The 27,708-nt window shown below is 40.8% G+C and overlaps 1 protein-coding gene across 2 annotated transcripts; it reads right to left on the bottom strand.

Annotated features, from left to right (window-relative positions):
• LOC139461835 (protein lin-9 homolog) lies at positions 1 to 27,115 on the bottom strand. 2 transcript variants are annotated; one of them, XM_071243314.1, is made up of 16 exons: positions 27,079 to 27,112; positions 24,125 to 24,157; positions 18,723 to 18,763; positions 18,199 to 18,315; positions 16,882 to 17,018; positions 15,163 to 15,288; positions 14,660 to 14,817; positions 13,080 to 13,213; positions 11,836 to 11,955; positions 9,984 to 10,085; positions 9,152 to 9,232; positions 8,438 to 8,563; positions 6,916 to 7,014; positions 4,969 to 5,055; positions 3,272 to 3,366; positions 1 to 2,667 (listed from the first exon to the last, which is right to left on the bottom strand). In XM_071243314.1, exons 1-16 carry the CDS (start codon positions 27,101 to 27,103, stop codon positions 2,565 to 2,567), a joined length of 1,584 nt encoding a protein of 527 aa, XP_071099415.1. In that variant the 5' UTR covers positions 27,104 to 27,112; the 3' UTR covers positions 1 to 2,564. The 2 variants fall into 2 exon arrangements, with proteins under 2 accessions (XP_071099415.1, XP_071099416.1); XM_071243315.1 differs by lacking the exon at positions 24,125 to 24,157 and having other exon boundaries at positions 27,079 to 27,115.
• Between the last annotated feature and the right edge of the window lie 593 nt (positions 27,116 to 27,708).

Genomic DNA, 27,708 nt, shown 5'->3' on the forward strand with positions numbered 1-27,708 from the left:
TGCTTTGTCTGTGTGTGTGTGTGACTACTTAAAAAAAGGTGTCAGGCTGCCATCACGGATCCACAGATCTAAGAAGCTGCAGGCCCTGACTAATCTCTTCGGGCCCTCGTTTATAAAGTGCAGCTTACTGTTAAAATAAATCAATACCTATATTTACTGCAGGTCATAAGGACCCATACAAATTTTAATCTACGGGCCCAACACGAGATCAGCCTGACACAGGCCTGCAGGCAGGCGCTTATTTCGAACACTGGTCACATGTATTAGAGGTTGATGGAGGAACTTATCCTGTCAGAACTTTAGAAAAAACTTGACCCTAAAGTCACAAATGTTGTACAAGGGTTGAGGGGGAAATAAGCACACACCATGGTCAGCTTCCAGTAATGACACTGTATAAACATCCTCGTGTGATGAATAAGAACCCATATTGACATCCTCGTGTGATGAATATGACCCCATATTGACATCCTCGTGTGATGAATATGACCCCATATTGGCATCCTTGTGTGATGAATGACCCCATATAAACATCCTCGTGTGATGAATATGACCCCATATTGACATCCCCGTGTGATGAATATGACCCCATATTGACATCCTCATGTGATGAATTTGACCCCATATTGACATCCTTGTGTGATGAATATGACCCCATATTGACATCCTCGTGTGATGAATATGACCCCATATAAGACAATGAAAGTGGCCATGTCTCGCATGCATTACACCATCTGCAACATATGAGTCCTGTAACTGATCTGGGTCCTGTACATTTCTCTCTTCACACACTAGAAGACCACCTACCCATGCCTCAGTGAGTTCTCCCACACACAGTATCACACTCACTGTCATGGTATATAAAATTATATCACATTTGCCAACGTTGAGAAATTTGTATTGTTATAAGACAAGATCGTTATTATTTCTTTGTTTAGAATTTGTAGATACAAATGACATCTCACATGAGATCAGATTTGGTTTCATCTTAAAGAAATCTCTGAATTTGTTTCCATACGGAAGAGTTTTTTTTAGCTGGTTTTGCCTTTTTTTGCAGTATGAGGGAGAAAAACAAGTGATTTTATGATACTTTTTGAGGGTCAGCAGATCAGTCAATCAATCAAGAAACAAATGCCATGGGAAACTACTTCCAGTGGTACTAGAATGAGATCAGTGAGTGAGTTGGGTTTTACGCCGCCTTTAACATTATTACAGTTAAATCGCGGCGTGTCAGCTTAACGTGGGAGGAAAGTCCGAAGTGATGCAGGTCTCAGACGTTTACCACTTGGGTGAAACCCACGAGCACGGGTATGGTGCTGACAAACCTAGAAACATAATCGGGGCAAACCGGGATTCGAACCCACAATCATAGGTTTCTGGCGTGCCGAAGGGACGCAACTCTGCACAGCGAATTGCAGCGCCTTAGACGACTGGGCCTCCCGTGCCCCCAGAATGAGATGAGATGTTTCCCTTAAGAAACAAAAGATGTCGGACTCTGGAGATCGTGATATTGTAATTTCCCCATTATTTATATTAACATACCAGGGATTTATCTCGGGCCATTCAGAGGCCGATATATTCGTCCCTAAGTCTGCAGCAGATATCAGTTAATATTCCCAAAATGGAATTACAATTTTCCCAATTCATGTTACATAGTAACAACTAATGCTAATATCAACTCTTTTTGTTCAGGTGACTTGAATACCACTGACCAATTTGAGCAAAATAACGATTTCCCCCCAAACTGCCTGCCAAGGGCACATAGCACGGAGTCCTGGATAAAACCCTGCCTACATTACAGTGGCTAGGGACTGAAAAAGGAAAAACTATCTTTTTCCATGAAGGCGAATGGAAGCTGATACATTTTCAAAGTGGTCTTGATGACATATTTAGATTTCAAAGCAATCCAAATATATATATATTTACTACTAAAAAAAAAGCTAAACACCACCCCATTCTTTCATATCACAATAACTGTCCTGAGTTGCTTCCCTTTGGGTACACGAGCAATATGAAAGAGTGAGTGAGTGAGTTGGGTTGGGTTTTACGCCGCTTTAACATTATTACAGTTAAATCGCGGCGTGTCAGCTTAATGTGGGAGGAAAGTCCGAAGTGATGCAGGCCTCAGACGTTTACCACTTGGGTGAAACCAACGAGCATGGGTATGGTGCTGACAAACCTAGAAACATAATCAGGGCGAACTGGGATTCGAACCCACAATAATAGGTTTCTGGCGTGCCCAAGGGACATAACTCTGCACAGCGAATTGCGGCACCTTAGACAACTGGGCCACCCGTGCCCCCCTCAATATGAAAGAATCCGGTGGTCCTTAATTTGTTTGGAGTAGTATAGATATGAAAAACCATCGAACAATGCACCATGATCACAATCTGCATCTGAAACAATCCACTTCCATGTTTTGATGTCTAACCAAGGCCAATCCATCCAGCAACCAGGTCCTTCACTACCTGTCAATAGTGGCTCCAGCAGGGGTAGCCAAGGCCGCCTGGATGACCGATGTCCAGCAAGAGCACCATGTGTGTGTGAGGTTAGGGGGCGGGGCAAGCTCATGCTGGGTAGGACGTAGCTGCGAAGCGATGCAGATTGCCCATCTGTGACAGCCCACTCTGGATGTGGTTGATGTGGATCTCGACGTTGTTCTGGAAGGAGCTGCAATGATAGGGTGGTGGATGAAGTGATTGGCCACAACCTTGGGAACATTTCAATTAAAGAGTCTGATATTTCACATTATTTCAAAGTCTGTGACTTTAGCCACTAGTGAGTGAGTGAGTGAGTGAGTGAGTGAGTGAGTGAGTGAGTGAGTGAGTGTGAGTGAGTGAGTGAGTGAGTGAGCGAGCGAGTCATAGTTTTACGCTGCTTTTAGCAATATTCCAGCAATATCACGGTGGGGGACACCAGAAATGGACTTCACACATTGTACCCATTTCGGGATTCAAACCTGGGTCTTCAGCGTGACGAGCGAACACTTTAACCACTAGGCTACCTGACGCGGCCCCCCACTAGTATGAAGCCCAAATATGGTTAAAGTATGTTCGGTCAAGTACTATCATATAACAAATGTAGGTAATATGAAGAATAACCAACTCTCCACTTGGAATAATGGATCATCAGTCCCCCTTGAAAACTTTGATGAACATTGAAAGTCCATCATGGACTTACAAAATTAATAAACTTTGGGACAGAGAATCCATGAACCATCGTACTTGTAGGTTATTCTCTAAATGTCTTCAACAGCACTGATTCCAGGACTTACTTTATGTTGTTTCCGTCCAGGGTAACCTTGATATCCTGTAAGCTGTCTTGAAGTGATTTGAACTCAAATGAGTTGAAATCGTTCTCTGAGAATGTCTGCAAGGCCACAAAAGATTTATTATCAGATTTGAATCAAAGTTTGTGACAAATGTGAGGCAGGGAGCCTTTACAATTTTTACATGTATAATACTTCATGGACCATTCCAAGCATCTGTAAATCCCTGCTTATCTGGACACTTTTGTTTTTCAAGGAATCGTCTGGATAAACCAAATTCTGGATATGAGAATTACACAGTAAACTGATAACAGTGACCTCCCCTCCACTATCCCAACATATATAAGTGAGTGAGTGAGTTGGGTTTAATGCCGCTTTTAACAGTATTCCAGTTATATCGCGGCGTGTCAGCTTAATAAGGGAGGAAAGCCCGAACTGATGTCAGGTTTCAGACATTTACCACTTCGGTGAAACCCACAAGCATGGGTATGGTCCTGAAAAACCTAGAAACATAATCGGGGCGAACCAGGATTCGAACTCACAATCATAGGTTTCTGGCGTGCCCAAGGGACACAACTCTGCACAGCTAATTGCGCCGCCTTATACGAATGGGCAACCCGTGCCCCCCTCCAACATATATAAGAAAAAGCAAGCTCACACACGCAGACAGCCACACTCTCTTTATTCAAGAAAAAGAAATAAATAAGATCAAAATGCTGATAATCAATACATTCTTGAATTTTCAAACAGATTCCATGTCCTGCCATTTTTATTGACACTTATTGTCTAATAATCTCAACTACTGTAATCGAGGATAAGCTGAACTAATTCACAATACGTGTTTGAGACAAGCAGGCGGTGCACAGAACTTGGGCAAACATATTTGGTTTGTTACAGGTAGAGAGGGAGTATGCATGTTAAACACGTGCAAGTCATGCCGATGAAATTGACAATGCTCTTCGAAGAAACTAATTTCTAAGGCCTCAGTCACCTGTCCAAGTTTTACTTGGATCCATATCACTCTGTCCACTCCATCCCTGATTCCAACACAATCATTGGTACAGTCAAGGGTAAGTCAGACACAATTTGAATTTGTTTAACATGCACTTGGTGCATGTTGACATAAATATTAGGTTGCACTTTTCAATTTTAGGTTGCACTGGTGCATGTTTTATATACTGTAAATCTTGAAATTAACCTGAGCATGAATTAAATGTAACTTTGCATTTATGTCTCCAAAACGACTATCAACAATAAGACGGCCTCACTGCATACTTAGGATAGCGGAAATACCAACCTGAATATACACAGAAACACGGTTTACTGAGCAGCAGTTGCAACAAGTACATAACAATGTCATTCAAAGAATAGGAATTACACAAGGTGCATCCTGTGAGTTATCACTGCTGGGGTCAAGAGTTCTACCCACTTGTGTCAAGCTTGTTGACACCTACTCTGCATACCAACTGTTGCTGGTTTAATTATTTTATTGCCCTATTTTATTCCTTAATGCCAGTCAACAGAGTAAACATAGGAAAACACTGTTTATTGTTTTTTACGGAAGTGCTCTACTCATTGCTAACAAGCGGTGCTATTTGCTGTTTGATTGGATTAAGCAGTCATATTGATTTGGAGACACATTAATGTCCAGATTTCCAGTAGTTAAATCAAGCCATGCTGACGTTGTTACACTAAGTACTCACCCTCACTTGTAACATGAGTGCGGTCAGGTTGGCCACCAAACTCAGTATCCTCTCATTCTTGGCCGTCTTCTTATTGTGGAACATAGTCTGAAAACATCACGTTACATTGCTGAAGAAGCACATTGAGTTTCGTTATCTTCAGATGATCATACAGATCAAATACAAACATCAAATGGATAATTATGTTTCCTGAGGTGAGCTATTTCAAATATTTGGTCCAATTTGGGATACATTTTCCAAATAAGGGAGTGAGTTGGGTTTTAACATCGCTTTGAACAGTATTTCAGTTATATCATGGCATGTCAGCTTGATGTGGGAGGAAAGCCCCAAGAGTAGCAGGTCTCTTGAAACATAATCGGGTGAACATTTTCCAAATTAGGGAGTGAGTTGGGTTTTAACATCGCTTTGAACAGTATTTCAGTTATATCATGGCATGTCAGCTTGATGTGGGCGGAAAGCCCAAAGATATACAGGTCTTAGCCGTTTACCACTTCGGTGAAACTCACGAGCATGGGTATGGTGCTGACAAACCTTGAAACATAATTGGGGGAACATTTTCCAAATTAAGTTTATATGGTATGTAATTTACTCTCAAAATCATCATGATAGACAATCTTGTAATAAAACAACAACAGTAACAGACAAATATGAAATGGTAAACATAAACTTGTAAAAGAATATGACAGCATGACAAACATTGGCCTAAATGACATGAAAAAAGGTTTCAATTTTTTCAGCAGGTTAACATATAGGAGCAATCTCAATCACGTAATGTTTTGTTGTCACAGGTATCACTTCACAGTCATTGATTAATGATTCCCTCAATAGCAGGGAAGAAACCATAAGCCATCCACTCAGGAATGTCATGACTACTTGGGATACCCAAATTGTATATATATTGAAACAGACAGTCTTATGCATTTCCTGCCAAGTCTATTAACCTATTTCAGTAACTAAACAGACTGTAAAGACTGTTTACACTTGTCATGGGGGTACTCAAAGTACATGATCTAGACTACCAGTTGTCAGACTTTCATTTTTTGTGGAAGCCTCGGCGGCTGAGTGGGTTAGATCGCTGACCGGACGGGACTCAACCCAAAAAAGTATGAGAATCTGTAATTTACTAAGAAAGTGTTATCCCAAATATAACATTTGTTATGTTAGACTGTAAAGTGTTCCCCATAGGAAGTAAAGTAACCCACTGACTTCATACTTGACTTAGTTGATGCATGACATCGATCCCAATTGCGTTTATCGATGCTCATGACGTCAATCACTGGATTGTCTGGTCTAGACTCGATTATTTACACATACGGAACTGTTGAAGAGTTACTTCCCTTACTATCAACATGCTGCTGCTTGCTGTGAAAGTGAGTATCAGAAAACACACAGCAATATTTCATAGATTTCATAGATTTTTTTTTGTATTAATTGATTGTGCCTTGCAACAAGGAAGTTTTCATATTGTGTGGCCACATATATTTGCATTGAAATTGCTCTTATATGACAACGAAGCTGTGGAACAGAAAATAACATTTCACCTGTGACGAACATACCGCAGAAGTCTGTGTCTGGAAATACATTGGCCTTTGTCATGCAAGGAAGGTACAGAGTATCATCAATGAGCTTGACAGTGGTGGGACAGTCATCACAGCTCAAGAGCCATGGCAACAATCACACCAGCTTTCAAATCCACAATGTTAGTTAGCTTTGTCATCATATTCAATATGTGAATCTGCACAGTGCCAAGTCCATCCCTACGCATCCTCAAAGCACTAACACTATGACCCCAGTCATTTGATCAGTGTGCACTCCAATCTTGGGGAGTATACATCTCAAGCTGCCTCGTGAGACAGACTAAGGTCAACAGTCAAAATACCATCTCATCCTACTGGGTCCCCATGGCTACAGACAGGGTACACAAGTGAATGCTAGCCTCCCACTGACCTGGCAAATCCTGCTGACCATAGATTGTGCCTCTTCTTCGCTCTTCTTTCGTATCTCGGACGGTTGGTCAATCGGCATCATCCCAGATCCAGGGGCAAGCTGCAACAGTGATGACAATAAGTGGCAAATTGCTCTCAACTTCACAGATTCATGTAGATTTTGTCCATTATTATTTCGTAAGATAAATGTGAGTAACATTTCATCCTCCAGTAAGTGCTTACTATTATGTTGAGATTAAATTTTGTTCCGTTTTAAGTCATGCCACCCCCCAGGTACGTATCTCCTGACAGAACTACTGCACCCTCAGGTACGTATCTCCTGACATAACTGCTGTACCCCCACCCCCAGGTACATACCTCCTGACAGAACTGCTGTACCCCGACCCCTAAGTACGTACCTCCTGAAAGAACTGCTGCACCCCCACCCCCAGGTACGTATCTCCTGACAGAACTACTGCACCCCCAGGTACGTACCTCTTGACAGAACTGCTGTACCCCCAGGTACGTATCTTTTGATAGAACTGCTGCATCCCAAGGTACGTACCTCCTGACAGAACTGCTGTACCCCCAGGTACGTATCTCCTGACAGAACTGCTGTACCCCCAGGTACGTACCTCCTGACAGAACTGCTGCACCCCCACCCCCAGGTACATACCTCTTCACATAACTGCTGTTCCCCCACCCCCAGGTACATACCTCTTCACATAACTGCTGTTCCCCCACCCCCAGGTACATACCTCTTGACAGAACTGCTGCACCCCCACCCCCAGGTACATACCTCTTCACATAACTGCTGTTCCCCCACCCCCAGGTACATACCTCTTCACATAACTGCTGTTCCCCCACCCCCAGGTACATACCTCTTGACGTAACTGCTGTTCCCCCACCCCCAGGTACATACCTCTTGACGTAACTGCTGTATCCCCACCCCCAGGTACATACCTCTTCACATAACTGCTGTTCCCCCACCCCCAGGTACATACCTCTTGACAGAACTGCTGTACCCCCACCCCCAGGTACATACCTCTTGACAGAACTGCTGTATCCCCACCCCCAGGTACATACCTCTTGACATAACTGCTGTACCCCCACGCCAGGTACATACCTCTTGACATAACTGCTGTACCCCCACCCCCAGGTACATACCTCTTGACAGAACTGCTGTACCCCACCCCCAGGTACATACCTCTTGACAACTGCTGCACCCCCAGGTACGTATCTCCTGCCAGAACTGCTGCACCCCCAACCCCAGGTACATACCTCTTAACATAACTGCTGTACCCCCACCCCCAGGTACAAAGCTCTTGACATAACTGCTGTTCCCCACCCCCAGGTACGTACCTCTTGACATAACTGCTGTTCCCCCACCCCCAGGTACATACCTCTTGACATAACAGCTCTACCCCCACCCCCAGGTATGTACCTCTTGACAACTACTGCACCCCCAGGTACGTACCTCCTGACAGAACTGCTTCACCCCCAGGTACATACCTCCTCACAACTGCTGCAACCCCGGTACATACCTCTTGACAGAACTGCTGCACCCCGACCAGGTACTCCGTCAAATCCTTGTTGAGTTTCTCCAGCTCCAGCACAATGTTGGCATACTTCCGCTGGAACTCCACCGTGATGGGCTGCTGGTACGACTTCTGAAATACACAGCAACTGTGAGGGGGATGTTCCACAGTTGGGAGTCCGTACTGGGACTGGAGTCAGTAGGCAAAGTTTAATCCAAGCCTTATTGATGCAAGTAAATACCAGGAACGGACTGGCATGACATCACCATTCACAGACAATCACTATTTAGACATTTTCATGCAATCGAACTTGCAACTTCAAACAACAATAAAGTGGAATGTTTTGAATTTTTTAATAAACTTCAGTCATCTATTATGTTCTAGAGGCATAACTGCTGACACTACTCAAACATGACATTTCTTTCCTTCTTGACACATGTTTATTACTGCTGAAGAATATTAGACAAGTGCCCTCTTTGTGTTTAGGCAAGAGTGAGTGAGTGAGTACGGTTTTTACGCCGCTTTTAGCAATATTCCAGCAATATCACGGCTGGGCAAACCAGAAATGGGCTTCACACATTGTATCCATGTCGGGAATCGAACCCGAGTCTTCGGCGTGACGAGCGAACGCTTTAACCACTAGGCTGCCCCGTTTAGGCAAGAAACATTACGAGTGTTGAGGTTCTCAGTGTGAAACATGCAGTTACTTAAAAGACTCACCAGTTTTTCAGCTTGCGTGTTCATATCCTGCAGCTGCCTAATCCAGTCTTTTTTAATCATCAAAATTTTAGACAAACGCGTCTGAAACACAACACATGGAAAATCAGATCAGGCATTCCAGTTAATGCTTTGTCTACGAGCGCTTTTTACATGAAACAGCCAGTCCTTAACTGTTGGTGACCATGGTGACAGGTTTAGAGAGCACTCAGCAATATTCCAGCTATATATACAATCCAGTGATTGACATCATGAGCATCGATTCACACAATTGGGATACGATGGCACGCATCAACCAAGTCAGCAAGCCTGACCACCCGATATCGTTATTCACCTCTCACGACAAGCATAGTCGCCTTTTACAGCAAGAAGGGGTTGCTGAAGACCTTTCACTTGCCCTCAGAGTTTGTAGCTGGTTCTGCTTTGTCGAAACATAAAAGGGTTACAATGTTTACATTTTCTGTCAGTTTCATTCAGTTCAAATTTGTAGCAAATAGAATGATAGCTCTCAAATGGTACTTAAACTTGTCTTCAGCACAATTTAGTAGTCTCAGGCAAGTGGCCTAGTGTTATTTTCAAAGGTTAAGCATCTGATGCTATGTATCTTTGGAAACTGAAATGACCAGTAACCTAGTGGTTTTGTAACCTAGTACATGCCACCAGTCCTCTGAAAATGTCACTGTCATAGGCCAGCAAACTTTTGCTTATTAATAACAACGCCTGATATAAGATTACGAATTATCATCTCAAACATGGCCATGTTTACGATACAACAATTTCCAGCAGTGAGTTATCTCCCCTTTGTACAGAAAGCGATTGACATCTTTCTACTCACCACTAAGACTAAAAACTTGATAGGAAAACCACCATATGTTCCTCCGTCCAAACTCATCAGCCGACCCTTGAATGGTGAGCCACTCAGCAAAGGATCATCATTCTGTAACCATGGTAACATGATAAATGTAATCTCAACAAAAAGCTACCAGGGCTCACTTTGTTATGTGTATGTAAGTTTAGTGGCGGTAGAAACGGTTGTAAATATGTTGCAGAAATTATCAGTGACAGTAAATGATTGGAGTACAAGTGAAAGATTTGAACAGCAGCTGGTTGAGCCTTCCTGAATGGTTTCGCTCTAGAGCTAGAGTTACCCCCCCCATCCCCACCCCCCTTGTTGTGTATATGAACATGACAGGTTTCTGGATGAGAAACTAGAATAGCGTTTCTAGAATACTGGTTCATAACTTTGGTTCATAACTTTTTGAGCAATGGAGTTTTTCCAACAGGTTTTCTATTTTAATTGAATATTTTTTCACTCATCTATTCATCACACTATTGGGTTTTTCACAAAATTAGTGAACATTTTAAGATATATAAAAAAATGGAAAAAATGTTTTAGATGTATATAACTGTTCTAAAAATATTGGCTTGACTCGGAAAATAAATTACCTCAAAATTGTGTTTCGGAATGAATTAGCTCCTTTGTACGCATGCTGAAAAAGCTTCATTGGATATTTAAGCGAGCTGATTTATACATTTCTTTTTTACATTTAATGCATTTGTTTCTGTAAGCAAGTTAATTGAAAGCAATTGGGTTTTAAATATTTTGGGGGAGTATTTTACGCAAATACGCTGCTTATCTGTAGCTCTGCTGGCTGTTCCTATACAAGAGTGACATTCAAGGCCATTTTGACCTGACTTTTCTAAAACAAATTCACACAACTTTATGAAGAACAATGTTTCGTGCAGATTCTTACATCTTGATAATGGTGTAACAATATCCACATTAAAACGTCACTAAATGCAATAAACCAGAAGTTGTTCTTCATAAAGTTGTATGCTTTCACATTTACCGTATTCGACGTAATAAGCGCCCCGCTCTAATAAGCGCCCATATTTGCTAATATATTGAATAGCTAGTGAACAATCCTAATTAGCACCCCTTCCGATTGATCAATGTTCACCAAACTCATTTATTCGTGTATAATACGCACTCGTGTGTTATATGCACCCTTAATTATGGGCAATGAAATTATTGAAAAAATATCTGTCGTGTATAATACGCACAGACTTTTCTTTTGTATCATTTCAGGCTGTTAGCATGAACCATGAAATTTACGATCTTTCAACTCTGTTTTTTGTTCTCACGAAAATTATATTCTAATAAGGGCCCCCTATTTCTAATTTTGAGAGCGCCCTGGGCGCTTATTAGGTCAAATGCGGTACTCACAAACATCTGGCATGCCAATAAAACACTGACTTTTCTTATCCACTTATCAAGTGCAGTTTGGATACCTATTTGGAAACACCCAATTCCTGCCAGTTTCCAACCCTGGATTCAAGCCTGGAGACAGGTCTCTTTCAAGACATTCAACAGTAACAATAATTCTATTTAATACTATCTGCATAAATATCCTAAGAAATGCCTAAAGTTAGTTCACAATATTTTTTTATTTTTTTTAAAGTGAATGTGTTCCCTGGAGTATTGGTGAAGGACAAAAGGGCATGTTGTATCATGTATTCTACCATGATATGGAAGGCGTGATGGTTAATGAGCGATAACTACTTCTTATTCGCATCACTCCACTGAATACATGCACAAGAAAAAGAGTCTGTTTTTCAGAACACATTCAGTCAATGTTTAATCAAAGATGTGATAAAGAGGTGGAGGAACACATTGTCCAACTCACAAGCTGCTGGCCGGGGGATCCAAGTCCTGGGACGAACCTTGGCGGAGAAAATATCCCATGTCGGGGTCGATGTTTTTGCTGAAACGCTGTGATTGGTATTGTTTCAGCTTCCTCGTTACTCTGGAAGATAAAATCATGAACTGTTGCTATTTCACATCAAACAATAGGAAGACCCAAGGGATTGCATCTTCTCAAGGTAAGGGATTTAACTGACTTTAAAAGTCCAGTTTCCACCCTTGTCAAACTATGCTGGAATTCCCCACCCCCATCCCCTTACTGACCAAATAAATCCCCCAACCCATCACCTGCATTAGCTTCAAACAAAATGGCAGCGCCCAATCAAGACGATTTTATGGATAATAAAGATCTTTACTGAACAAGTTTTACCTCATGAACTGCATCACATCACTTGAGCACCTTGATTAAAAACATGAAAACATTTGGAAAATATCTGTCAATGCCAAGTTGACGGTACACAAGTTCTGCAAATCCTGCAATCGAATGAATTCGGCATGGCAGTTGCCATGTTGTTTATGAACTAGATGTCAATTTCGCTACAGGATTTTGATTGGACTATGCATAGACTTTCAGGAAGATGGAGTGATTGCTTCACCTGTATAACGTGACGGACCATTCATTACTGATCATGTGACTGACTTGTATATCACAGACCAAGGAGACAACAGACAATAAACCTCCAGATCAAAATGTGCTGTGGTGAGTTGAAGTGAAATGGGGTTCAATGCTGCGTTCAAGATTATTGCACTCATACAGCAATACACATGCATGTGTGCGGCTGCTTGCACTCATCTGGACTTATGCAGGGTTTACAGTGCTAGTTCTCGGGGATACCACGCCACAAGGGGTAACAACAAGTACCATATTTTAACATCTTTTGATACAACACGGCCAGTGGATCGAACCAGTGGACTTTTCTCCAGGCCGTATATGAGCTATTGACAAGTTAGACAACTCACAGTGCAGTGTTTGAAGTTAAGGGGGGTCCTGGGGTCCTTGTGGTTTGCCCCTATGTTATTGAAATCTACAGCCCCCCTAAATCTTTAACCGTCAAAATTAGGATTATGACAAGGACCCTATAAAACATTTAGAACACTGTAGTGTATGCCAATGCTGTAGCACTGTCATCTGGCATCAAATGCTATGATAAACGTGATAAATAATTAACTTGTATAAAGATGAAAATTGATAAATTGTATTTATATGCAAAAAGACTTGTGACTTACTAAGACTTCGTAGTCTGGTATTGATTGCGTCTCGAGGCCAGGTCGGTCAAATGTGATTCTGTACGTGCTGTCCACCGTGTCCAAGGCTTCGACCGTACCCGTGAACAAACCATCCTGGGGCTTGCGGAGTCGAGCTGGACACACAAGCCAATATCTCAATAAGAAATCTGCTTACAAAGTGAGTGAGTGAGTATGTACGGTTTTATGCCGCTTTCATTAATATTCCAGCAATCTCATGGCGGGGGAAAATGGGCGTCACACATTGTACCCATGTGGGGAATCGAACCCGGGTCTTTGGCATGACAAGCCAAAGCTTTAACCACTATTCCTCTCCCACTACAAATAATAGTTAATGTAAGTTTGCTCTTCCTAAATCAGAGTTATATTCCAGAATAATCACAGCAGCATATAGATTACATAACCCAGACCATGGAAATCAGCGGTTTATAGCTTGAGTAAAATCCTTTCAATCAGAGCATAGTTACAAACAAGTTAGTGAGTATGGTTTTACGCCACCTTCAGCAACATTATGGCCAGGGACACCATAAATGAGCTTCGAATCAGGTTCTTTGGTGTGACAAGCGAAAGCTTCAACCACAAAGCTACCCAAGTGTCCATTAGTGGATAATGAACCAGGTCACATCTTGTAACCACCCAACTCTCTACTCAGCTTTACTACAAGTATACTGGAACCAATTCTGCCTTGGGAGGTCAACAGGATAAGGCAGAGGTGAGGTGAGGTGAGGTGAGGTGAGGTGAGGTGAGGTGAGGTGAGGTGAGGTGAGGTGAGGTGAGGTGAGGTGAGGTGAGGTGAGGTGAAATGGGGTTTAACTCGCGTCCAAGATTATTGCACTTATATAGTGACGTGCATGTACGTGTGTGTGTGTGTGTGTCTGCTTGTACTAGACTTATTTTATAGATTTATAGTGCTAGCTCACTGAGATACCATGCCGCAGTTTAACATGAATACCCCACTCAGACACAGTATACTGACTCCGAGCCGACCAGTCCTTTTTCTAGACCCTTAATGCCGAGCGCAAGACAGGGTAACAACAAGTACCATCTTTTAACGTATTTTGGTATGACGCGGCCGGGATCGAACCCCAGACCTTCCGCTCTCCGGGCGGACGCTCTACCACTTGACCACGGAGGCGATCCCTTGATGTAATAGGTACGGTGTATTTACCATAACAGAATGGGGACAGTGTGCCATGAGTGATTGACGCTGTGCCAACACGTGCACTGAGAACAGTCATTCATTGTGGGGACAACGTATATTATTAGCACACTGAGATACCATGTCGCAGTTTAACATGAACACCCCACTCAGACACAGTATACTGACTCCGAGCCGATCAGTCCTTGTTTTAGCCCCTTAATGCCAAGCGCCAGACAGTGTAACAAGAAGTATCATCTTTTAACGTCTTTAGGTATGACACGGTCAGGGATCGAACTCCGGACCCTCCGCTCTCCGGGCAGACGCTCTACCACTAGACCACGGAGGCAGTCAGATAAGGCAGAGATGTTGTACTTTACTAAATACATTTATAGGAAAATTGTCCTCCGTTTGCCTGACCAACCTGTGACTTTGGTTCCTATGACTAGATGTAGAGGTATTTCATCGGGAAGATCTTTGAGGCTGCTAAATTCATTCAGCTTCCTCTGCTGTAAAAGTCGTATCTTTTCTCTCCGCTCTGCCAGGGCTGCTCTCTCCTCCGTGAAGAATGCAGGGGAGCACCTGTCAGGGAATACAGTGAGTGAGTGAGTGAGTGAGTGAGTGGGTTTTAGACTCTTTGGACAGTATCTCAGTAATACATGACAACATGTCAGCTTTATGAAGGCTCAAAGTTCTGCAGATCGTAGACATTTATCCCTAACCCATGAGTATGATGCTGACAAACCCAGAAACATTATCAGTTCAAACCGTGGATTTGAACCCACAATGAAAAGTTCTGGGCTTGACTAAGGGACGCAACTCTGTACAGTGAATTCTGTCAGCTTAGACAACAGGACAAGATTGCCTACTGGCCATTGTAAGTTCCCCTTTAACTCCAAACGGCCTTTGTATATCTGACCAACTCACCTACGAGGCTTGCCCATTAGACGTCTGATCTTACACCATTCGACTCTCCGTAACTTCTTGGTCTTCAGCTGAGGAAAGGACTCCCGGAGGCAGATACAGAAATCATTCTCTCCCAGGAACAAGGGGCTGATAACATACAGTGGAACTGTCATTAGGACACAGTATATTACTTTTATTATGTTCATCCATTTCTTGTGAGGCACTTTTCATTTATATCTTTTTTCTTAAGCAAAAGGCAAATATGTGTATGAACTGTTGACTGATCAATGTAATTCACATCTTGACAAATACCAACAAGCACATGTATTTGGAATGGCAAGCACTGACGAGTCATATGTAATGGCCGCCTGTGACTGTTCTCATGCCTGACTGCTTTTTAATATTTTAAGAAAAAAAGACAAGATGCTCATGAAGTATAAAGAGCTGGGTGATTAACAATCAAGATAATGACATCTAATTACCATCTTCCTGAGGCAGGGGAGTTTACTGACTATTTAAGTCCAGTTTCCACCTTTCTGGACTTGATCGTAGCTATTACGAGTTATGTCCCTTCTATGTTCCACCTATTGCCCAATCAGATTCTACCTCTTATATCACTTGTATTTGCTTCAAACAAAATGGAGCTGCCCAGAGAATACAATCTGATCGATAATTAAGATCTATATTGTAATAAAATGGGTCTTACTTCACAAAGTGCATCAAATCATGTGAGCACCTTGATTACAAACATGAAAAGATTCGGAAAATATCTGTTGACGGTACACATGCTTTGCAAATCCTGCTGTCAACTGAACGCAATTTTGATTGGACAATGCATAGACTCTTTATGTTTAGTCCAGCCAAAATATAACTCCATAATTCCAGCCTAGTTCGACAAGGGTGGAAACTAGAATTTGAAAGTCCCTGGCCTCGGGGAGATGCCTAATTTCATGACACATGATGCATGAAAGTGTGGTATGGAGCATTTCATCAAGTGAAGACAGAAGGGATAACAGCATTCAATCTTCGTTGTCTGTACATGGGACAATATCATGTGTTGCAAGGCTTTGAGTAATGAGACAGGTGGGACGAAAACCTATTAATTAATGTACAGTATTTTTGCCTGAATCATGATTCAATGTTTACTACCCAAAAACCCGTGAAGATCCGGGTTAGAATTGATCTCCAGCAACCCATGCTTGTCATAAGAGGAAACTAACAGGATCAGGTGGTCAGGCTCGCTGACTTGGTTGATACATGAGATTGTATCCCAATTGCAGAGATTGATGTTCATGATCTCAATAACTGGATTATCTGGTCCAGATTTGATTATTTACAGATTGCCGTCATACAGCTGGAATAGTGCTGAGGACGGCGTTCAACAACAAACAAACAAAACTACCAAAGATCAACTCTACTTTACAAAACAGAAAAATTCACTCTCATGACGTGACTAGTAAAATCCCTGTACTGGTGAAGTGAAGTGTACCATCCTCAGACCCCAAGGATTATGCCCTGGACCCCCAGAATTATTTCTGAGAATCTCGCGGACTCGTAACTAGATAGACCCAGGTAAATCCCTGTCAAAAGCAAAGCATATCCAGTTGTTCATACAAGAATCTGTACGAAAATGCTTTGAAAACATGAAAAAGAGGTTGAAAGTTAATCCATTCAAGGTGCTGGTTTGTCTTTTAATAAACCCAACAGACGAGTGATTCTCACTGGAGGAAGGAAACTTACATGTCTAAATTTGAGTAGAAGTATTCATAGCAGACCCATTTGTGTGCTTTGGGAAGTTTGAGCAAGTTTCTTAGCCTGACACCGATGGCCTGTGCTGCCCGCTTGTCTGGCGTTGTCAGCGTGGATCGGCCAACTGACTGGAAGACAAGAAAACTTCAAATGAACACACTAAATCATGTAAATCAGACTTATTCAACATCATAACAAAACATATACATGCAATACACACAAGAAAACATCAACATGACAGCAAAGCAAACCTTTTACAAAAACATATTTTTCCCAAATTTTTTCATCAACACAGCATGTTTAAAACAATATGAACAATATTGGTTTCAATTAATTCTGTTACGTCTTATACCAAATTTTTGACTACTATGCGACTACCTCCCTTACATATTAAATTTGATAAGAACTAACTGTCCACAGTTAATGAGAAGCTGTGAGCTTACAAGGCCAAACAGAACTGGACTAAGAGTTGGGCTTCAGGAGATGAGGATGACTTAGGTGAAAAGATATGCTGTCCACACACAAGCGTGACCGTTGCCGATAGAGGTGAAGGTTATACTAGTTAACTGTCTATAGGCATCATAGTAACATGTAGTGCTCGTATCGCGCATATCACATACGCCATCAGTTTAAGGTTGGACCTTCCGGGTCAGCACACCTCGCGGGTAAGTGAAGGGAAGATAAATTGAAAAAGGTTGCCCATTAAAATCACAAAATGAAATCGACATCCGGTTCCTAAACTACTGTGTAGATTTTGGTCAATTGCAGGATTTGCAAAACATGTGTAGCGTCAACAGATGTTTGCCAAATCTTTTTCAATTAAAGTGCTCACATGATTTGATGCACTTTACGAAGAAAGACCTGTTTTATTACAATATAGATCTTAGTTATCTGGAAGATGTGTTCCACAAAGTGAGTGAGTTGGGTTTATCGCTGCTTTGAACAGTATTCACAGCGTGTCAGCTTAATGTGGACAGAACAGGCCAGACCGCTTTGATGAAACTCACGAGGTGCTGGCATACCTAGACACATAACCCTGGCGAATCTGGATTCAAACCCACAATCATTGGTTTCTGGTGTTCCCAATGTGGGGAATCGAACTCAGGTCTTCGGCAAGATGAGCGAACCCTTAAACCACTAGGCTACCCCACTTGCCCCTTTAAAAAATGCTGCTGCAATGAAAATTATTGAATCACTTACAAGAGCAAATGACAGAAAATGCACAAAGTTTAGTTTATTTGGGAAACAATGTCTCTCATATGTTAACTGTGACTTCATGTTCTCTCTTTTGTCTATCTGAATACTCACTCCGGCTGAATTGGAAGATGTGGTGCGTGATTGTTTCTTTGGTGATCGTACAGGGGAATAGTCTGTCTCTTCATCCTCATTGTAAAACCGCTGGTTCTTCTTCCGTAACCGAGGAGGCTGAAACAAAACAACAGCTATCATTGTTAATAACTCAAATACTACCACTTTTACATCATTGCCCTAAATCCTGTATTTTGGCTGTCATCACAGTATGAAAAGCTCAGATTTTCAACAGAGGTCCCCTTCACAGTCAGCTATTCATAATAAGTTGTGCAAGTAATAGTACCATGCTACCTAGACTTCATGCACATGCTTGAGGTGAGAAAACCTCACCTCCATTCAAAATCTGTTATCTAGATGAGAAAAATTGGGTAGGTGGAAAGGATTACTCCGGATTCATAGAGGTAATATTTGCAGGAACTATTCAAGTTTGAATTGTTTTTATGTTCTACAAATATCTGCTCATGATAATTCAATTTCATGTTCATAATACCAATGTTTAAAACACAAGATCTAAGCCTTACATTTCCTCTTCTGGGAGGTGTCTTGTAGGAGTTGCCTTTTCCTGAAAACAAGAAAAAGGAATCAGCGTTGGACATGGAACATTGACAGACTTGTGGATCAACAATTGCCCCATAAGGTCAAACAATTACAATTTCAGCTTTGGAGAGACATATTTTTTATTGCAAATGAGCATAACCTCAAAGCATGTACAACGCTTGCCATTTTTTAAAGGTCAATCAACATGGTCAAGTATAAAATAAAGTTAAACAATCTGTTTCTACAAATTAATTAACTTTTTAATGGCAATGGTATACAGTGGCAATCAGTAGCAGTGAGTTGGAAATAAAATCTAATGACAATGTTCTGTTTGTTCTTTAACGCCGTTGGAGGAGGCAACTTAAGGGATCCGGTTGTCAGGCTTGGTTGGTTGATCGATGCATCATCACATCCTAATTGGATAGATCAAAGTGCATGATGTCCACCACTGGATTCTCTGGTCCAGACTTGATTATTTACAGACCAACGTCATAAAAATGGAATATTGCTGAGTGCGCCGTTTAACAACAAACAAATTGTGTAAATTTGTTGTCCTTCACTATACATGCTATAGGTAGACCAATCACACACACACAAAAAAAACAATTAGGATGGGCAGAAACAAGACACATCTAAATAAACTTGTGTGGAATCCTAGTTTAGAATAGGTCTACTTCGGTCAGGCTCCTTGACCAAAGTAAGTGAGAGAGTGAGTATGGTTTTACGCCGCTTTTAGCAATATTCCAGCAATATCACAGCGGGAGACACCAGAAATGGGCTTCACACATTGTACCCATGTCGGGAATCGAACCCGGGTCTTCGGCATGACGAGCGAACGCTTTAACCACTAGGCTACCCGACCGCCCCTGACCAAAGTAAGAAGGCATGCCATCAATGCATGTGGATCACTGCTCATGGATCACTGCCTTGCCTGGTTTAGAGTTGAATATAAACAGGCTCTATCGATGACTGCAGCGAAAACCAACATTCAGTCTCTGTTTAACGCTGCACTCCGCAATGTTCCAGCTGTTTGACTGCAGTCTGTAAATAATTAAGTCTGGACAAGAGAATCCAGTGATTATGCAACGATCCACACCATCGCAGTACGATGCCACAAAATCAACTTAGTCACTGAGCCTGACCACCCGTTGCATTTGCCAACATAGGTTCCTGGGGAACTTTTACATCCTGAAATCCACACGGGGTAAATTGATTCATTGTACACAGCCATAGTGTGTAGAAAACAACTGCCTGCCTGTGACTGGTAACTTCTCTGTTGGGCTGCATGAAATTTTCCTCTACCTGCCAAACTGTCTTGCAGATAATTTAAGCCAATTTACATATTCAGTTATATTATAACTTCTTGCAGAATCTCAAGTAATTGTCAGCATTATTTCAAATGAATCAAGACACAAATTGTCTCTTATTTTTTTAGATTTTCAAAATTTATAATCTCTGAATGCAGGCAGGCAGCTTTGATGATGGGCAGGCAATGTTTTTTGGTCACCTGTCCGACTGTATTGTTGGGTTTTAAAATTATTCCAAACACTGAACGAAACATGCTGTTGATTATTTCTGAAGCATGTTTTCGATTTAAAAATGTTGAAATCAATAACATGATAAACTAGTCCATTGAGACAATACTGTCATACTGGTACATGTATATTCCATTTCTATATCTGATGTGTATCTATGCTTGTCATGAATTCAACAAGTATAACATGCATATCACCACGATGAGCGGTTGTTCATAGCTTACAAAGCAGTACAGACAATATGTTCGATTACATACAATGAAGGCAGACAGGCAACATTGTACAATACAAAAATACAAAACAGTAACTTGTTCAAGTGCATGGGTATGGATTCCTTATCAAATCTATCTTGGAAGGAGATCAGAAAAGACAAACTTAACCTCAGGGGCTAACAACGGCAAAGATTTTTCAAGCCTTAAAATAAAAAAACATTGCAAATGACAAACAAAAATGCAAATATCTTTAAAACATGGATGTCTCGAACATTATTATGCTCTAGAATACAGTCTATTATCAGAACTCAAATAATCAGCTTCATGTATTCACCATGTTTAAAATCGTTTGAAATAAAAGTACTTTTGTAAAGATAATTCTTAATTTCAAAATTCTGTTCAGAATATGATTTTGCCATGGTGACTCATCCCTTTATTTCATGTTAATATATAAACACACATCTATTAAAGCGTGACTGACATGTGACACATTTCCAAAGCTATGTAGATCCGCATACATAATACAAACATGCACACATAATCAGTTCACTTATGTGAAGTCTGTGCCTTCACCTACTTGTCTGACGCCCAAGTCTAGTAGTTCTGTTCAGTCTGGTACAATCAGCTAAAAAAACCTCACTATAACACTAAAATGTAGTGCAAATGATGCTATGAGCCATGTTCAGGCTAGTGGACTCAAAAGAATGTGATCAAAAGCTAAAATCTCTCCCAGAATATGTCTTTGTAATTAAATATTTGTTAATAGTGTCTGAGCTTAAATTAAGCTAAAATGTACCAAAATAAGTTTGATGAAAGAGACTTCTTTTATAATGTTACAGATTTTTGTAAGTACCGTATTCGACGTGATAAGCGCCCTGCCCTAATAAGCGCCCACGGAGACATTTTCTAATATATTGGCTAGTGAACAATCCCAATTAGCACCCCTTCCGATTGATCAATGTACACAAGACTTATTTATTCGCGTATAATATGCTCTCGTGTGTTAAATGCACCCTTAATTATGGGCAATTAAATTCTGGGAAAATATATCTGTCGTACATAAACATTTCAGGCTGTCAGCATAAACAACGAAATTTATCTTTCAACTCTGTTTTTTCACCAAAATAATATTCTAATAAGAGCCCCCTATTTCTAATTTTGAGAGCGCCATTGGCGCTTATTACGTCAAATACGGTAAATTAGACCTGAGGTAAATACATCTTGCGTACATGGTGTACCCAAATACTTATTTCATCATGTAAAATTATTTCAACCTGGCACAACCCTGCAGTTGCATGGGTCAGTTGGCTTAGCTGGGCCCCGTCCCACAAAGCAATCTTAGCGCTAAGACAATCGTAACTCCCATACTTTAACACAATCTCATGAAAATCAGATCTTAGTTCTCGTTAGCGCTAAACAAAGATCTGAGGACATCCCATTACGGCAGACCGACCTTTCGCCAACTTTGACCGACCAATGGAATGACTGACAAGAAGTCGACATTGGCCAATCAGAAGCCAGCTTTCTCGTGCTTTACGGCACTAATTTCAAATTGGCGACTACGCTGCGAAATATATTTTGACAAATTCTCGATAAAAAATTTGAACAAAAGAACATTCTGGAGTGGACAATATGTAGATTGTATGGATTCAGTCCTTTAGCCCGTAACTATCGTTCGGCATACCTACACTATTGTGTTAAAGTTTTCGACGTTGCATGATTAGAAATCACATTCTGACTGTCACTTTCATGATCTGGTAAGCGACGCTCCGATTGGTCGGATGAAAGGTCGTTCTGACGTGACCCCTAATGGGATGTCCTCAGATCTTGTTTTGCGGTAGCGAGAACTAAGATCTGATTTTAATGAGATTGACTTTAACACGGTTGCAGGGCAGTCGTAGCTCTAAGATCAGTATGTGGAATGAGGCGCTGGTCTCGTTTCAAGCAGAAATGGCAGAGGAAATTCTATTTAAATCAGTGGCCCTAAGGTCTAATGGTTATTTGCACCATATATATGGTAGCTGCCTTGTGAAAGTTTGGTAGGGAATAACCATGATAACAGGTTTTTTTAAACATCAGCTGGCCAGTAGATAATTTTCTTTCTTACATCTTAAGTTGCCTGTAACGCTGCTTGAAACAGTATTTCATTGATATAACAGGATGTCAGCCAAATGTGCAAGGAAAGCCCCAAGCGAAGCATGTCTTTTGTTTTCACCACTTCAGCAGAACCCATAAGAAGACAAACCAAGAATCATATAAATCAAGGCGAAGCAGGGATTCACAGCCATGATCATAGGATTCTGGCACACCTAAGGGATGCTACTCTGCACTGCAACCAGAGACCATATAAGTATACTTTTGATCAATTACTACTGCATTGCTAATTATATAACAGGTATCATGTTGCCCTTAATAGTCTGATCTTATATTTCAATCCTTTCAAAATGGAACAGGTGCATGTGCACCCTAAGACTAATCATTTATAAATGTTTGAGACGATGGGGAGACAAAAGTGATGGTATACTTTAACGTCACAACAGTAAAAATAAGAAAGTCTTCATCCATATGAGTTGTCATAGTTACCAACTGCTTGTGATAGCAATAATAAAGATAATACCTTACCCAAATCAGAGAACACAGCATAAAAAGAATCTGAATGTCTGACCATTTAAGTTTTATACACCTGATGATACAGCCTTCGAAATTCACTGGTCCCCTAGCCTGAGACAACTTAATTATGCTGAGGACAAATAAAAATACACTGACGGTAGTCCTCACTGAATAGTAGCCATTGAGAACTATAATTCTGAACCAGTTCTCAAACCTTCAAATTTGCTACAAATTGGAACCAGAGCTCCAGATAAGCTGCGTATCTGCGTAAAATACGCATCAGAAATGCAGAAATATGCAGTAAAATAAAATCCAAGCGTATCAAATACGCAACGAACATTACTGATACGCTACAAAAATAAAACTTGTGCGTATCATCAAAATATTGTGAAGTAACCCTGCGTATTTGATTAGCAAATCAGCAACTTATTTTGAAATTATAAACAGGCATTTCGTTAACCTTGCCAAACTCCACGATGACAGTTACATCATGATCATTTGCCATCACACTTTCTTGTGGAAGTATCGTAGTATATTTGAGTTCTATAAAGCTCTCGAACCCACACGACACCAGTTTGCAGGGACTAGATGAATAGTATTCTTAAATATTTAACTTAAATACCCACATGTGTAAAAACTAGTGGGTAACAGAAATTTGAATACCCAGATAGAATTACTGATACCCTATGATTTTAAAATGCATGGGTAAAATACCCACAACACCAAAAGCTTATCTGGAGCTCTGTGGAACGGAATGAAAGACACAAAATGTAAACATTATTGTCATGTTCAAACAGGACTAGCGACAAACACTGAGGATTAGTGAAATAAGGTTTGCACTAGACCTCTGGACTAGTCTGAAACAAAAAGAATTTCTAAAGCTGCAAATTAATAAATCTCAAGGCAGGATGATGAAACTAAAAACATGAATACAACAAAATCAGTTGACACAAATCACAAGTCCTGTAGACGGTGAAGGCATTACAAAGCTGTGATTGTGAGGGTGGCTAAGTGGATAGATATACATACCCTCTTTCAGACTCACAAGAGCATTGGCTGAGCCTACAAATCAACATGTACAAATACACTACGACATACTGGAAATTAGGTGAGTCAGCTGAGGTGAGGTGAAATGGGGTTTAACGTCGCGTCCAAGATTATTGCACTTATATAGCGACGTGCATGTACGTGTGCGTGTTTGTGTGGCTGCTTGTACTAGTCCGGACTGATGCCGATTTATAGTGCTAGCTCACTGAGATACCATGCCGCAGTTTAACATGAATACTCCACTCAAACACAGTATACTGACTCTGAGCCCACCAGTCCTTGTTTTAGCCCCTTAATGCTGAGCGCCAGACAGGGTAACAACAAGTACCGTCTTTTAACGTCTTTTGATATGACGCGGTCGGGGATCGAACCCCGGACTTTCTGGTCTCCGGGCGGACGCTCTACCACTAGACCACGGAGGCGTTCCAATCAGCTGAGCTTAACACCGCTTTAAACAGTATTAGAGTTATATCCATCAGCTTAAGGTAGGACGAAAGTGAAGCAGGTCTGAAACATTTTCTATTTTGGTGCAATGGATGAGCATGGGTAAGGAGCTGCCAAACCAAGAATCATTATGAGAGTGAAACTGGGATTTGAACCCAGAATCATAGGACTCAGGCATCTTGTAGAAGCACAAGGTGATCAGCTGGTGATGACTTGGTTGCCCGTGTCTCTCAGAATATTGTAACTAGGCACACATAGGGACTCAGATTCAAACCATATATCTTTGGTAATCTAATGAAAAACAAATCTATCTGCCATTGTTGTTTTTTACATAGTTCACATTATCATCATCATCATGAATATTTACCAAGTAAGATTCCTCATGAGAAGGTAGGTCTCCAGCAACATATGCTTGTCATAATAGGTGACTACATGACTTTCATGGTCAGGCTCGGTGACTTGGTCGACTGCATGTCATCATATCCCAATTACATAGATCCATGCTCATGTTAATAACTGGATTGTCTGATCCAGACATAATCATTTTACAGACCGCCATCATTTCGCTGGAATATATCTGGGTGCGGCATTCAACAACAAACAATGTTATTATACCTCTTATTAAGCTGATTCTAGTGACTTCGAAACATAACAAAGACAGAGTGGAGCCTTATTATCACCAGTATCTCAGCATATTAAGCTTTCAAGTACTTGAGTTGGTTCATTATGGGTTTATTCTTGGTCTGAAATATTGATATGCATCTACATGTCATGTTATCAGTAATGAGTGAGTGAGTTGGGTTAAACGCCGCTTTTAACAGTATTTGAGTTATATCGCGGCGTGTCAGCTTAATGTGAGAGGAGAGCCCAAAGTGATTCAGGTCTCAGACATTTACCACCTCGGTGAAACCTACGAGCATGGGTATGATGCTGACAAACCTATAAACATAATCGGGGTGAACCGGGATTCAGACCCACAATCATAGGTTTCTCGCGTGCCCAAGGGACGCAACTCTGCACGGCGAATTGCGGCGCCTTAGACGACTGGGCCACCCGTGCCCCCTTATCAGTAATGAAGCTGTTCTGTTTCATCACAACCAATACTTTACTGGCCACACGATGATAGCAGACAGATAGTTTGAACACTGACAATTAGAGACATGTAATGATATCAAACTACGAGAATGAAATGAGACCTAACTGATGCTGAAGGGGTTGTTATCGACACAGGTACTACAGAAATGTACCCTAGCCAAATTCAAAATAAATAAACGTATCCTAGGATATGAGTCCATTCCGCCACAGGGTGCAATGCAGGTAAACAGTTCATTAGGTATTCATCACTTCCTGTATGCCAAACCGCGGTTAAATTCATCATAGCAGTAGATTTAAGTGTCCGCCTGGAAGAGTTTTTGGATTATTATTTTGCATTCCAGCGTAGCATATAGGAACGATCATACACAGTGACGTGCATACATTAATATAATATTCCGCAATGCACACATGCACTCGTAGTCAGGTGAAACAGAACTACAACATTACATGAACCGGTTTGGGGTTGGGGAATATGGATGCGTCCGCCATTTAGGGTACCAGATACGTTTCTGAATTTTGATTTTGGCGAGGGTACATTTCTATATGCAGAAACGTACCTGGGTATACTTCTGTAGTACCTGTGCCGACAAACGACCCCTTCAGCCAAACTGATGGACTACTAGCAAGTTTTCATTCACTTCCTTGAATCAGCAATTGTTGGATAGGCTACATGGTATAATATGCATGAACATGGTGAAATAAAATATAGCTTAGTTGACATTAGCATGATAAAGATATTTAGTTTTGGGGTGTTACTGGAATTGTTCCAATAAACTATCAACATGTTTACAAATAGATCTAAACAGTGAATAATATTTCGAAAATTGATTCATTCAACAATGTAAATTTTCTAAGCTTACTTCAAACACAAAATGTTGTTAATGATATGTTTATCTCAGGTAATAAAACTTATTTGTTTCGCACGTTTATTAAATTTGCTCCCAGTAAGCTCTATGGGGGAAACAATATATCTTAGTGGTGTCATGTTTATCATATACTGGGGCCCTGGTAAGGTTTTAAAACCCAATGTTGACAAATTAAATCCTTCAAATCATGGAATGCGAAACATTTTAGTAAAAAATTATTAACATATAGTAAAGACATGTTTAGTGACCAAACTAAAACTTTTAATTGTCCGCACAAAATAAGAAAGTATCCATAAGAAAAAATCAAAAACACTCTGAAACGTATTTCATCATCACACCTCGAAACCTCAATAGGGCCCTTCCATTGACACTGTTGATATCGAAACACTATGCCGGTTCCTATAAACAACTGCTGCGAAAGGTATCAGTAAGTATCACATGAAATTGTTACGATCATCACACTAATGATCCTAATTCACTCCAATCAGACACAGGGTCGAAATATACACCGACTTCGGTATTTTCACTTACTTTCGACAGTCTCATCTGCCGCCATTTTGCTGGCGCCTCTTTTTCAAACCGGTCTCTACGTCATACTTCCATTTCTGGATACTACACGTGCGGGATTCCCACTAGGGGGATTCCCAGCTTGACAACAGAAGAGAATCTTTTCGGAAACATTTTTGTCATTTTATCCGTCTTTGTTTTCTTTTCCAGGTGTTATTATAAGTTTATCTAGGGGTTTCGGCGAGTGTGAATTTATCAAGCAGCATTGTAATTATTAATATATAATAACAAATTACATGATTCTGGTTTCAACCCCCACCCACCCCCACTGAAGTTATAAATAGTCCAAGTGGAGACCCACTTTTATTGATTTCTTCTTCTTTTTTCAATAGTATTATTTCAATTCAGTAGACTAATATCTGTAACATAGGTACATTAGATATATAAGTACAGTTCATAGGATCATAAAAGATTACCAAGATGTGTTTAATATACATATATTGGATTGACTGATAAATTATAAGTAGGCTGATAATGCTTTCCATTTTCTGTCAAATTTATTATTACTACTATTTTTCATTTTAATATTCTTTCTTTCTATTTTACATACATCTTTCAATATTTTTATTAAGAAAGGAAAGTATAACGGGATTT

Source organism: Haliotis cracherodii, unplaced genomic scaffold (assembly GCF_022045235.1).
Source record: "Haliotis cracherodii isolate W230 unplaced genomic scaffold, xgHalCrac1.p SCAF_15, whole genome shotgun sequence".
NCBI lineage: Eukaryota > Metazoa > Mollusca > Gastropoda > Lepetellida > Haliotidae > Haliotis > Haliotis cracherodii.